The sequence below is a fragment of the Perognathus longimembris genome, unplaced genomic scaffold (genome assembly GCF_023159225.1).
Source record: "Perognathus longimembris pacificus isolate PPM17 unplaced genomic scaffold, ASM2315922v1 HiC_scaffold_5070, whole genome shotgun sequence".
Classification (NCBI taxonomy): domain Eukaryota; kingdom Metazoa; phylum Chordata; class Mammalia; order Rodentia; family Heteromyidae; genus Perognathus; species Perognathus longimembris.
The window spans coordinates 81,858-96,520 of record NW_025960457.1 but is presented as its reverse complement, the minus strand read 5'-3'; the positions used below and the strand labels follow the sequence as shown (position 1 = coordinate 96,520).

Genomic DNA, 14,663 nt, shown 5'->3' with positions numbered 1-14,663 from the left:
ATAGTTCTACTTACGGAATCTTCACTATACTTGGAAGATCTGTGTCTCCCACCCAGAATTCCTGCCTTGAGATCCTAACCCCCAAGGTTTTAGAAGGTGAGAGCCTGAGGAACCACCAAGATCACGGAGATAGAGAATCATTTAACCTAACAAAAACAAATGTATGCGATTGGCATATTACAGAGTCAGGATTCGATGGGACAGTTCAGTGACCTTCGTTTTCTACTTAACATATTGTGAGGACAAGCACGAGTGTGTGGTTTACAGACACTGGTCACGTGCAGAATCATCTGATAGTCAAGCAAACAAAACCCTGTACAGCACTGGGTGTGTGCCCAGAGCAGAGGAGGAGAGACCACGGTCGCTCACCAGTCTCCTGGGCTGTAGAGAAGACAGAAGCAACATGAGCACTGCAGGAAAAGTAAGTAAGAAGACCGGGCTGCTGAAATACATATAATATATATTGTATAGATATACGTATATGTATATGGACAAAGGTTTTATGCTATCTGCAATAGGGCTAAAACATGCTGAACTAGAAGATGCAATCTATGCTATAATATCTAACATGCTGAACCACAATGGAAACAAACCATTTCCAAACATATTTAACAAGAGTGTATAAACTCTGGATACACTAAAGTGTTCATATTATAGTAAATAAATTGGCACTGGAGTGACAGTTAATTCCAAGCTAGTTGTGACTATGTAACTAAAGTTAGAAAGGTCTAAACTGTATTTATGTCAAGAAAACATGATTTAAATGTGCTATTCTTGGCAATCATATTCTTCTCATGAACACAGGAGTATTAAAGCTGATAAATTAGTTTCAAGAGGAATTTAATTCAGAGACCTTAGAAATAGCTTCTTAGCCTTTTTATAAGAAGCATATTGATAAGAACTAGTCATCAAGGTTAAAAGACAACATTAATATGAAAATTCTGATCCAGAAGGATCTATTATGACACAATTTGTGAAGTTTCCACAGAAATTTAATGCAACAGTATTTTCTTTATACAAAAATGAGATATTGCAGAAGATTAATACTACTAACATAATTAATATTAACACACATTTGTTTCTGCAAAACTAATATTTATGCAATGTGCTTACGATTCAGAGAAAGGCATGCAATTAATTGCATTAATTAAATGCGTGTAATTAACTCTTTCATTGCTTCACTGCAAAAAGTCTATGCCTCTGTTTCCAGTAAATAGTTCCTAAAAATATTTGTATTGGGGGTGGGTCCCACAGTATAATATCTCACTATGGTAACTGTATGGAAAGTTCTTGAAGTATTTTCATGCATAGAGTGACACAGTAATCCCATATCAGTAAGATGGATTGGAAGTCACAGAATAGCCAGTTGCTAGTGCCCTTATTTGACCTCTTTTCATTTTTCTTTCATTGCTGATTGGAACTTATAATGGCAAGCTACATTTCCAAAGAGAAGCAGTTAGGAAAAAGGAAAATTAAACTTACTACAACTCAATAGAAAGAAAGAACAAATTCATAGCCCCAAAATGTAAAGCAACCTGCTAATGAAAGAAACAGAGATATGATAGTCAATCAATCCCATACGTGTGAAATCAATAACTCCCCATACGTGTAAAATCAGTAACTGCCTGCAATAGTCGTCTTTTATGTGGACACTTCCCCTGCCAAATAATGATAACTTGGCCAGGCATGGCGGACATAGCTGTAAGCCCAGCACTCAGAAGGTTCAAGCAAGAGAATCGTGGATTTAAAACCAGACTGGGCTGCATACCTAGAGTCTGTCTCAAAAATCTAAGGGCTGGAGGTATAAATCAGTGGCAGTGGTAGTGATGCCTACTATGTGCAAGGCCCTGAGTTCTATTGCCAGCACAACTAAAGGGAATAATAAACTTGGAGCTTCATATAGATATAGGCCAGTAGTGACAGGTAAATAACTAATTTGAAGACAGCTTTAGAAATTTCAGGAATACCTTTAGAGGAGAAAATAAATACATATAGGATGGCCTAAAGGAATAGGTTTGGCTTTAATCTCAGTGACTTATATTCATGTTACTCCATTTTGTCTGTGGCAGATGTGTTAGATACCAGATAGGGGGCTAGAGGTGGTGTGTGTACAGGACAACAGACACAGTCCTGGCTTTGGGAGTAATATCCTCCTGTCTGATTTCCAGGTGATAAAGTGCAAAGCAGCTGTGCTGTGGGAATACAAGAAACCCTTCTCCATTGAAGAGGTGGAAGTTGCACCCCCAAAAGCCTATGAAGTCCGTATTAAGGTAATTTTTTTTCAATTTGTGGAATATTTAAAATAGAAACAACCAAAAATCTGTTCTCGGGTACTTCCTATATGGTTATCTAGGCAATGAATAATATTTGTTTCTCAAGCAAGCTACAAATATATAAATTCTTCTTCTTCTTAAAGTGACCTAATAGTATATATTGTATAATCCCAGTACATTTAAAAAATGAAAATAAAAATAAACACACACACACACACACACACACGGAGATGGACATCAGTGGCTCACACTTGTAATCCCAGCTACTTAGGAAGCGAAGATCCAAAGATTGCAGCTTGAAGTTAACCCTGGAAGATAAGACTGTTAGCTCTGATTAACCAGCAAAAAGCCAGAAATGAGGCATAGCTCAAGTGGTAGAGCCCCAGCTACAAGTGGAAAAATCTGAGGGAAAGTTAGAGATCCTGAGTTCAAGCCCCAGCACTGGCACCAATAAATAAGTAAATATGTATTTGTGAAAGAGTGTGAAGGGCTATATAACATTTTCTTAGTGTTAATCTGTAATTTTTACTTCCACAAGAAGGCATGGCTTTAAAATTTGTAATAATACACCTTATTCATTTTTATTATTAGCATTATTACTGTAGTTGTACAAAGGCATTGCATTGCCATAAGCATTCTAGAATATTACATAAAACAAGTATTTCAGAATCAGTTCTTTCTAAGGATCAAATAGTCTGAATTGTTAAGTCAGGAAAGGAAGATTTTGAGAGTAAACTGAATCTTTTGTATTTGAAACAAGTAGGAATAAGTAGGAATAGTCATAAAAAAAACTGCTCTAAAAGCCTAAATTCCTAAAATCCAGAGAGTCATCATCTTCTGAGAGCCACATCTTTTTTTACCTTATTTTTAATTTTTTAATGTTCAATTTTTAATTAAATTAAATAAAATAATAATGTATTCCCCAATTCAATCTGGGCTGCCACAAAGACAGCAGAATGCGCAGGGACTATTTTCCTTTGCATCCTAGTGCAAACCAAAAGAACAACAGCAAACTGTTCAGGGTCTCTCAGTGCACGCGGACCACATGTTTTCTGAGTGTCCCAATCTTCTCTTTACCTGACAGATCGTGGCCACGGGAATCTGTCGCTCTGATGACCACGTGGTGAGCGGCAATTTACACTCGCCTCTTCCTGTGATTCTAGGCCATGAGGCAGCTGGCATCGTGGAGAGCATTGGAGAAGGAGTGACTACCGTGAAACCAGGTACAGAATTCATGCCCAGCCTTCGTGCTTTGGTTCCGCAGTCTAAGGTCATCCAGCTCTAATGAGAGTGTTGAGGCAAGGAGATGTGGAAGCTTGCAGAAGGTCCTGGACAAGCTGGGACTGGTAGCTTTCCTCCTTCCCTTTTCTCCCTGGCTGACTCCCTGCATTCAGACAAATGAAGTGTGTTACTTTCCCTTCAAAACTACTTTGGGAGATGCTAGGTGTGGGGTTAGAGCCCTCATAAGAGACCTGGTGCCTGCCAGAGTTGAGTTTGCCCTGTAATGACTTGCAAGACGATGCAGAGAACCACAGATGAGACAGGGGAGAAGAGGGAAATCTGTAGGCAGGGGAGAAGAGGGAAGTCTAAGTCCCCAGTCTCTAGATCCAAGCAGGGAAACATATGTAGCTGGTTCACAGAATCAGGCCTGTGACTCCATGACCAAGTCACAAGGAGCTTTGCTGAGGGGAGAATTGAGGCCTCTCCACCAATTTCCTTTGCCAAGGAAGTCTTCCTTCTTAAACAGAAGATAAATTAAAAGCCTTCCTGGAATGAAATGAAAGAAACAGCAGAAAGTATCCAGCCATAAGTAATACCATTTTCATTGCCTTGGGTTATGACCACAGATGACAAGTTATAAATTCTCTTTTTAACATTTACCTTTGTTTTATTGTATTTTAATATGCTTTCAGAACTAAGAGATGAATAAGCAGACATTTTCCATGCTATCATTCCCCCACAAACTTTATTTATAAGAAGTGATGAGCCAAACATTTTTCCTGTAAGACAGGAAACATAAACATTACAAGCAAAAATTATGTTTAAATGTATAAAGATGAATTAGCCAATGGAGTCAGTCTTTCCCTTTTCCAAAGTATAAAAGTGAAAAAATTAAACTGAACAGAAAATAAAAAATAGTATAGTAAGAGTTTCAGCTCTTAGTAGTTCCTTTTGTTGGTAACAAATAATAAAATAACATGGTTACTTTTCACTCTTACTCTCTACACAGCAGAAAAAGTAGATAACTAATAAATTATCGTATAAAGACATTCAGAATTCAGCTCTTATTCTACAAGTATATGTTTAATTTATAGTGAGGAAGTAAAATTTTCAAAAGAATTTTATGAAATATTTGTCCCACTATTATTAGTTTTCCTTTGAAAACTCGCATTTTGGGTTGGGAATGTGGCCTAGTGGTAAAGTGCTTGCCTAGCATGCATGAAGCCCTGGGTTCGATTCCTCAGCACCACATACACAGAAAAAGCTGGAAGTGGTGCTGTGGCTCAAGTGGTAGAGTGCTAGCCTTGAGCAAAAGGAAACCAGAAACAGTGTTCAGACCCTGAGTTCAAGCACCAGGACTGGCAAAAATAAATAAATAAATAAAAACTCACATTTTATTTTTATTTTATCATCATTTTATGAAGCCAGAAACTGGTTATCAAAATTCTCATTTTTATTTTAACCCTTGACCAAATTAGTTTTATTTTTATTGTAAAAAATGTTTATTGTGGTTTTTCTTTTTTTCTCATTTACTTGCACAAAATACCAGGTTTCTCTGGCATTTTATATATGTGTTATAAAATGTGTGTATATATACATATATACATGTATATATACATATACGTATATACATATACATATATATGTATACACACACACACACACACACACACACACACATATATATATATATATATATATATATATATATATATATATATATATCCTCTTCTCATGATGAGGTTTAACTAAGGATTAAGTGGAATGCATGGGCAGAGCCCCCAGGAGAAATCAGTGTATGCAATGAAAATGTATCAATCCAGAGGAAATAATCTTTTTAATCTGCGTTACTTTCCATCTTTTCATTTCGCCTGTGGGACTCTTCCAGCCTGGCGAGCAATGGCCAAGGACGCACGCGGGTGGAATGAGAGGCTATTTCCTGCAGACTCCCCTGTGTAAGCTTTGAAGCTGTTGATTCGTTCATCCCTGGATAGAAATTGAAAGGAAATGTGTTTTGCTCCCCTTTCCAGGTGACAAAGTCATCCCGCTCTTCATACCCCAGTGTGGAAAGTGCAGGATCTGTAAACACCCGGAGAGCAACTTCTGCATGAAAGCCGAGTAGGTTTCCTCTGGCCTCCTGGGCGCGGCCCGTGCGTGGGGTTGCACGCGGGGCAGTGAGCGTGCGCGCCGCCATCTCACATCCTCTGTGTCTCTGTGTGTCTCTGCCCAGTCTGAGGAAGTATCAGGGGACCTTGGTCGACGGCACCTGCAGGTTCACCTGCAGAGGGAAGCCCATCCACCATTTCTTGGGCACCAGCACCTTCTCCGAGTACACAGTGGTGGACGAGATCTCGGTGGCGAAGATCGATGCCGCCTCGCCGCTGGAGAAAGTCTGCCTCATCGGCTGCGGGTTCTCCACGGGCTATGGCTCTGCAGTCAACGTGGGCAAGGTAGGGAGAGCCAGGCCGGTCCCAACAGGTACACTCCGGACCCGAAGGCAAGCATGTTCTCACAGGAACCGGGGTGTGTTCACAGGCTCCGGGATGAATAGAAAAGTCGCCTCAGAAGCTTTCTAGGAAAGTCACCCGTGCATTATCTATGAAGGAACTGCTGAAGATAGGGGTGTTTGCCAGGCGCTGCTGGCTCCCACCTGAAATCCTAGCTACTCAGGAGGCTGAGAGCTGAGGATTACTGTGGAAAGCCAACCCAAGCAGGAAAGTCCTCAAAATGCTCCTATATTAACCACCTAAAAAAAGAAGAGAAAGAAAGACAGAAATTGAGCTGTGACTGAAGTGGTAGAATGCTAGCCTTGAGGAAAACACAGATCAGGCACAGCACCCAGGTTCTAAGTTCAAAAAACTGGCAAAATTGCTTTTGCATATGTTTAAGACATCAATGTAATACGTACAATATGTTAAAGCTTAAATCAACCTACTGAAAATGTTATCAAGACTAGAGGTGCGGATGCTCTGAGCTCTAAGACCATCTACTGCTTCCCATTGAAGGCCCTTGGAATGGCATTCTTCATGCAAAGATTCTGATTTAATTGATAGGAGCTGTGACCTGATATGAGCTTTTGCATGATGAGCCTTAAAAATAAATGAAGCAACTATAGCTAAAAGAGGCTTGAGTAGCCCCTAGTAGCACTTAATAGTAGTATTAAGCATCTATTTTGTACCTCCTGGGCACTTTCTAGCAATCACTGCCTGGTCTGTTTTTGCATTTTCTGCACACACAGGTCACGCGGGGTTCCATCTGTGCTGTCTTTGGCCTGGGAGGGGTTGGTCTGTCTGTCGTCATTGGCTGTAAAGCAGCAGGAGCAGCCAGGATCATTGGTGTGGACATCAACAAGGACAAATTTGCCAAGGCCAAAGAGTTGGGTGCCACTGAGTGCATCAACCCCCAAGACTATGACAAGCCCATCAATCAGGTGCTGTACGAAATGACTGACGGAGGTGTGGATTTCTCCTTCGAAGTCATTGGTCGGCTTGACACCATGGTACGTCCCCTGACATCCCGCATACTTCTGCTTCTTCTACCTAACATATGCTTTAGGTGGCAGAATAAAATTTTACGTATAAACATATTTTTTAGAATGGCAACTTTCCATGTCCTGTTTGTTACTTAGAACGTTTAATGTATTGCTATGAGATATCAGGTAAGCAAACCTGTCTCAAGGAGTATTTTTTCATTTAATAGGGCAAAGATTGCTTTTTATCCAGCCATTAAAAATTAGTTTTTGCTTAAAACAATTCAAGCTAAACTACATGTAATGCAAACTCTGTCCTTAAATTGGCATGTTTGACTTTCCTCCACAACCTTAAATACTTTTAACAGATTTTTCACATCTTAATAAATTCTGAAGTTTTCTCACATATCACCATCTGTCCAAAAGATTTGGGGCCAAATGTAATTTTATCAACAGAAAGGTGCCCTAAAGAAGAGACTGCTTGGGCTGGCCTAGTGGCAAGGGTGCTTGCCTCATATACATGAAGCCCTGGGTTCGATTCCTCAGCACCACATATATAGAAAAAGGCCAGAAGTGGCACTGTGGCTCAAGTGGTAGAGTGCTAGCCTTGAGCAAAAAGAAGCCAGGGACAGTGCTCAGGCCCTGAGTTCAAGCCCCAGGACTGGAAAAAAAAAAGTGACTGCTTTAGTGTATCACTGTACATTGCCATAGCGAATTCAACTCCAGGCACCTAGCAAACATACAATGTCTATGTATTAAAGTGAATGCTGTAAAAAATTTAAAAATCAACAGATTGTGCCTCCTTCAAAGCTTATGATGTATATACCTCATGCATTCTTTATGGATTCCATGAGATTGTGTATGTAACATTCATACCACAGTGTCACTTGTTGTAAGCTCTCAATGAATGCCAGATGGTGTTAATACAACTCCCAAGCTTTCATTGCTTGTATATTTGTATTTCAAGTAAATAAAAATGTTATCCATTATCAGGGGAAATACCTTTCTAGCCATATTTTTGCTTAACCTGAGTTCTCTAGTACTTGCTACAAAGTGTCCCCAGAGATCAACACATTCCCCTGATTGAGGTTTTCCAGTAAATCTTAGCAATGTTGGAACAGGGAACTCTAATCTGAAAGCAAAGTTTTTTGCAGCCTTAATCTGGAAAATTGTGCCATAGTTCAGGAGCTTCCAAGAGAATCCAATTTTTCCCAAGGCCACACTGCTTTTCTTGTTCACTGTTTCCCATTTCCTCATGTTGAACTGGACTGTCACTTTGTTTAAAAACGCCAGGAGTCTGGAAGCCACATATGCTGAGAATAGCTGGTCTTCTCAATGTAATACTTCAAAATCAGAAGGCTTATCACTATATTTTCTAGAACGTTCTAAACCATTTTTACCATAAAATATGTCCAAAAGTGACTAGAGCAAAAAGCTTTCTGGGCTAGTTTGAGACAGAACGATAAGTTAGTTTAAAGTAAAACCAAGAAACATTTGGGGGAGGTGATTTATCATTTGAAATATGTGCGTCTTACAAGTGGACAGTAAGGCACAGATTGCTGAAAGACACATTAGCAACTGGAGGAAAGACACATTCTCACAATGTAACCATCATGTTTGTTCACCATCAAAATACTTAGTTCCAACCATGTACTAGGTTCAAATTACCTCCTTAAATAGATAAATGGGAAAATTAAATGAGCCCACTTGTAGATGTCATGCTAAGTGTCCTTTTGTGAGAAGGCAGGTTGCACCTGTTTGTAATGATACTGACTTGTTGTCACTTTCTACAGAACTGGATACATCGGAATTTCATTCTACTGTTTTTCATTGAAAAACTGCTTTGGGGGTATTTCTTAAAGCCCCAGTAGCTTCCTAGGCACAATGAAGAATGAAGAATAATTTCTTCCCTCCACACAGTTAAAATCAATAGTACATGATGCATTCTATTGTGGGTCGGGGCTGTAATAGAATCCACTTCAAGAATGCTAAAAACTAATTTTGACTCCAGGTTTCTGCCCTGCTGTGCTGTCAAGACTCACATGGTGTGAGCGTCATTGTAGGGGTACCTCCTAATGCCCAAAGCCTCTCAATGAACCCCATGGCTCTGCTGGCCGGACGTACCTGGAAAGGAGCTCTGTTTGGTGGTAAGTAGCTAAACCTGAGGCCAACATTTCTATTCACCTCAGATTTTTTTCTCTTCTTCAAGGAATAAGGTCAGATTTCAAAATATTTAATGCTCAGAAAATAAATTAAACTTCCTGTTGGACTTTTAGACCCAAAACAGGTAAATGGGGTGGGGAGGAGGGGAATGCAGAGAGAAAGCCTCAAGACAGACGTTCTTGCTTCCTTATCAACAAACCAAGACCTTTCAGCATCAACTGGTTTTATACTGCTGGCTGCAGAAGGTTCCCCTCTTAGGACACAAAAAAATGTATAGCAGTAATTCGTGTCTGTACTCATTGCCCAGATTTGGACAACTGCTAAAAGTGCTTGTCCCATAACTCCTCTATGAAGGAATTAATTAGGACCTTTGGACTAGACAGGGACAGTAGTTTATGGGAGGGAGTTCTAAAGTCAAAGCACTGTGAAAGGATTACACTCTCTTCTTGACCTCAATAATAGCAGTCTATGGAATAGTGTGTGTTTCATAAGTTGTCTTTTTTATTTTATTGGAAATTGATTTGTCTGATTCTCCTCCTTCCTCCTGGGGTAATCCAACAATGATCTCATCTTCTTTTCAGGCTATAAGAGCAAAGATTCTGTCCCCAAACTTGTGGCTGATTTTATGGCTAAGAAGTTTCCACTGGAACCATTAATAACCAACGTTTCTCCTTTTGCAAAAATAAATGAAGGATTCGACCTTCTTCGTTCTGGGAAGAGGTATATTTTGAGTTTCTTTTTTTTTTTTTTTTTTTTTCGGCCAGTCCTGGGCCTTGGACTCAGGGCCTGAGCGCTGTCCCTGGCTTCTTTTTGCTCAAGGCTAGCACTCTGCCACTTGAGTCACAGCACCACCTCTGGCCATTTTCTATATATGTGGTGCTGGGGAATCGAACCTAGGGCTTCATGAATATGAGGCAAGCACTCTTGCCACTAGGCCATATTCCCAGCCCTTGAGTTTCTTTTTTGTGGTAGATGATTAACAGAGAATGGAAAAGGAGACAGATGAGGGGGGAAAAAATGAAACATCCTGATTTTCCATTGCCAGTTCAGTCTTTACATAATAGACCATTCAAAAATCACATTGTGAGGGATAAGAATAGTTGCTTTCTATTTCCTCTCCTGCTGAATTGCATGGCTTACAGCAAACCTGAATGATCAGGGCTGTTTAGTCTGCTTTGTAAAAGTGTACCCACCTTTGCCAGAGAAGGTGTCAAAGTCCCACAACTACAATTAAGATATGGAGTTATGGAAACCTCTACCCAGCCACTGAAGGCTGTTACTGGCTGTAGATTATAGTATATGCAGAAAACACCCAGTACTTTTATTATAGAATCAGATACAACTGCTTTCAAGATTAATTTCTATATAGATATTACTAAATTTTCTTTTAAAATACTATTAGTATTTCTTTTTTTGGGGGGGGGAGGAAGGCAGTCCTGGGCTTGTACTCAGGGCCTGAGCACTGTCCCTGACTTCTTTTTGCTCAAGGCTAGCACTCTGCCACTTGAGGCACAGCGCCACTTCTGGCCATTTTCTATATATGCGGTGCTGGGGAATCAAACCCAGGGCTTCATGTATACGAGGCAAGCACTCTTGCCACTAGGCCATATTCCCAGCCCCTTAAAATACTATCAGTATTTCTTTTCAAGGTTGACAAAGACCTTTCCTCAAATAAAAGTTATAGTAAAGAGGAAGGATGCCAAATGCTATTTTAAAAGTTTCCAACATATATATACATATATATATATTTTTATTTTACAAATATTAGGAAAGGAAAGCCAGTCTATTTTTCATGTCTAACATTTTCGAGCACCTAAATGGGTGAATGTTGATCTACCACATCTAGTATAGACATGACTAATGACCGCTTTCTAATTCTGTTGTCAGTGCATCTTCTGGTACCCCACATTTCTTCTCATAGGTTTTTCAACTTTATTCTTTCTTAGAGACTCACATAAAACATCACATTCTGTACTTCACTGACAAATATTCTTGAGGAAGAAAAGAAAGTAGCATCCATACAACACCCCGGCTCTGCTAATGGTCTCCCCTGCATTCCCTCATGTGATTCTGAATCAGTGCTGACAGGCAGGGCCCAATTTCACATCCTCTGACTTTAATAGATGAAGGCCACCACGCCCCTCATTACCCCACAGTCAGCAAGAAGTAGCTAGACAAGACAAGGCAAGAGCACCTCCTTTTCCTTGTTTCTTATGCTTTTCCAGAGTCAGGAATGATGGGAAAGTACTCACTTTCCCCCTTTTCTACTGTCTTGCTTTTCATATATGTAGCAAACGTTTCATTCACTGATAAGATGAGTGCGAGTTGCGTAAAAGTTAATGCATTGTCTCTTCTTGTCTCTTTCAGTATTCGCACAGTTCTGACATTCTGAAATTGTATGGATTCATATGGATGCCTTTGCTGGAAGCCAGCTTCCCACTCGTCCTTCCCAGCCCACCCGGAGTACCTGCTAGAGGGCATTGTTACTTCTGCTCCTTAGAAATGCCATCAATAAATGACTTGTGCAAGCTTTCCAAAAGAACCTGAAATTCCTGTGAAGTTATTTTCAATTAAATGCTTAGAATACAAGCAAGAGCTAGTGAAGAGCAGATGAAAAACTGAACTTACTTAAGTTTTCCCTCTCACTGTATTTACACACCCTTTCTTTATGCACAAAAAAAGATATTTCTTGTGTCTTTCTGCAAGATTTTTGTATCTTTTCAGCCTTCAATCATTAAAACTCAGGGAAAAAGATCTTCTTTTCCCTCTTTCCCCATTACAGGATAGTGGGCTTGAAGTCCTGACTGTCCCTGTCTACACTGTCTGCTTCTGTCTCTTCTGTCTCTCTGTCTCTGTCTTTCTGTCTGTCTCTGTCTCTCTGCCTATCTTTGTCTCTGTCTCTCTGTCTCTCTGTCTCTCTGTCTGTCTGTCTGTCTGTCTGTCTCTCTCTCTCTGATGGTACTGGTGTTTGAATTCAGGGCCTTGTATTTGCTAGGCACTGTATTTTCCTCTTTATAAAATTAAAGTTGTAGAAGCTCAAGTTAGCTCATATATAAGGAAATACATTGGGTAGTATCCAAGTATATATAAATACATTGGCTGAAATACAGAAGATTCAAAAGAGAACTTGAATAGTGTAATTCCTTGGGAAAGTAAAATCAAAGTTCAGCAAAATGACACACCAGGAAGAGGGTACTGCAAAGGGGCGGGGTGGGGTCAAGGGGAAGGGGTGGACAAATGAAGAGGAGAAGAGAGGGACAATGCAGTCAAGAATCCAATGTACATTAAACAAATTTGAGAAGAGTGGAGGGGGAGGGATGGGCTAGAATGTTGCAAGGATTAACACTGATGAAGATACATTGTATTCATAAACTGCTTTGTTAAATGGCAACTCCTTTGTACATCTACTTAAAGATAATAATTTTTAAGAAAGAAATGTATTGGAGAGCTACAGTAAAAAAAAAAAAAAGAAAGAAAGAAAGGCAATAGGATTGAGCCAGCACCAGTGACTCACAGCTGAGCCTCCATAAGCACAAAAGCTCAAGGACAGCACTGAGGCCCTGAGTTCAAGATCCAGGACGACACCAAAAAAATAAAATAAAATTGGATTGGACCAGGTGCTAGTGGCTCACACGCTTAATCCTAGCTACTGAGGAGGCTGAGATCTGAGGATAGTGAAGAAAAGTCAGTCTGGGCAGTAAAGTCCATGAGACTCTTGTCTCCAATTATCCACCAAGAAGCTAGAAATAAAGTTGTGGTTCAAGTGGTAGAGTATTAGCCTTGAGCAAAAAAGGTCAGGGAGAGAGCCCAAGTCCTGAGTTCAAGCCTTAATCCCTAACCCTGGGATACACACACACACACACACACACACACACACACACACACACACACACACACAAATTGGGCTGGGGACATAGCTCAGTGGTAGAGACGTAACATATTTACCTAACACCCAGGATTCAATCTCTAGCACCATGCAAAAAGATTGAGAGGATCTACATGCAAGACATTGCTTTGAATTCAAAGAAAGTGTCATACATTCTCATGCAGTGTTTTTATTGCTTCTATACTGTCTTGTTTGCAGTGAATTGTTGTCTTCAATAAAGCAAATATTATACTTTATTTGGTAATAACTCTGAAATACTGACATAACAGCTCCAGAAATCATGCACAAACGAAGAAGAGTTACACAGATGATTTCTCAATCAACCATGTGCTACTTTACAAGTTCCACAGGTTTCTTCAGGACTAGAAAAATCACCTTTACTAGAACAGTACTCAAAAGCTGACCCCAAAGCAAGACTACATTTCATCATTACATACCTCCATAGTCAATTTTATTAGGAAATGATTATAGAACATCTATTGTAACCTTTATTGGGCATGACTGGAAATGTTAACTGGACAATTTCACTGAAGTACAGTAAGTTATATTTTTCTACCAAATACCTGGCAATATTCCAGAAATAGCCATTGTAGAAGAGGAGAAAGAAACACTGCTGGAACTAGAATAAAAGAAGTAGGGTTGCATAACTGAGGCCACATACCATCCCTACTTGATGAGTGGTCATGTTTGTGGACTTGGATTCTACTTATTCACCTGGGATTCAGATCCATCCCACCACACTGAAATTGTTAGGAGCACCGAGAGGTTGCTCACTCAGTCAAGGGCTAATTGAATTCCAGCCAGAGGGAGAAGAGGAGGGAGGGAGAACCCTTTGCTGCATCCCTGCTTTCTCCTTGAAGTACATGACATGTCAACAAATAAAGCAGTGGCTTTATTCTCAACAAAAACAGGCCAGCTACGTCATCTATGAGAACTTCTACCTAAATATGGTGTTTAAAGATATTTCTCAGAAGCCAGAAATTACCAGGAATATAACTTTAGTTAGATAGAAGTCTTCTATATTTGCCATATACGTATATGGAAGGGAGGGAGTGCTAAGCTTTGCTAGTGGTCAGAAAAGTTCAAAAATAAACTAAAGGGAAATATCTTTACTCATCCACCAGCTCACATTAGAATAAATGTGAATGTTGCAGGTTTCTGACAAACACTAGTAATATTTACTAAATTTTAAAAACCCACAAATGTTTATCCCAAGCAATGTCATTTTTTAGGATCCAATAACACAGGAATAAAATTACCTGTGTGGAAATGTAGACAATGCAAATACCACAGGCTTGGTGATAAAAGAAAAGAAATCTCATTGGTAACAGAATTTGGAGTAAGAACATCCTATTTCAAATGTTAAGAAAATCTTTATGGAGAACAAATGTTATCATAAAGAATATGATATCTCACTAGGCAGAAAGAGCAAGACATATAGAAATGTGAATTAAAAGATCTGCTTTTAAGGGTTGGAAATGTGGCTTAGTGGTAGAGTGCTTGCCTAGCATGCATGAAGCCCTGGGTTCACTTCCTCAGCACCACATGAACAGAAAAGGCCAGAAGTGGCGCCGTGGCTCAAGCGGTAGAGCACTAGCCTTGAGCTATGGAAAACAAACCAGAGGAAATAACAATTGCCATATGTTGATAA

The 14,663-nt window shown here is 39.8% G+C and overlaps 1 protein-coding gene and 1 non-coding gene across 2 annotated transcripts; one reads left to right on the top strand and one right to left on the bottom strand.

Annotated features, from left to right (window-relative positions):
* The first annotated feature begins 325 nt into the window (after positions 1-325).
* On the top strand, positions 326-11,655 carry LOC125344991 (alcohol dehydrogenase E chain). Its single transcript, XM_048337249.1, has 9 exons — positions 326-421; positions 2,169-2,270; positions 3,358-3,496; positions 5,525-5,612; positions 5,725-5,944; positions 6,733-6,993; positions 8,975-9,110; positions 9,708-9,846; positions 11,494-11,655. Exons 1-9 carry the CDS (start codon positions 404-406, stop codon positions 11,516-11,518), a joined length of 1,128 nt encoding a protein of 375 aa, XP_048193206.1. The 5' UTR covers positions 326-403; the 3' UTR covers positions 11,519-11,655.
* On the bottom strand, positions 3,185-3,313 carry LOC125344993. Its single transcript, XR_007209688.1, has one exon. It is a non-coding gene; the product is annotated as a small nucleolar RNA SNORA31 (small nucleolar RNA).
* Positions 11,656-14,663: the final 3,008 nt, after the last annotated feature.

Coding starts and splice junctions, on each gene's coding strand:
- LOC125344991 (XM_048337249.1), top strand. Junction 2,271..3,357: donor CCTATGAAGTCCGTATTAAG/GTAATTTTTTTT, acceptor TTTACCTGACAG/ATCGTGGCCACGGGAATCTG. Junction 9,111..9,707: donor GAAAGGAGCTCTGTTTGGTG/GTAAGTAGCTAA, acceptor TCTTCTTTTCAG/GCTATAAGAGCAAAGATTCT.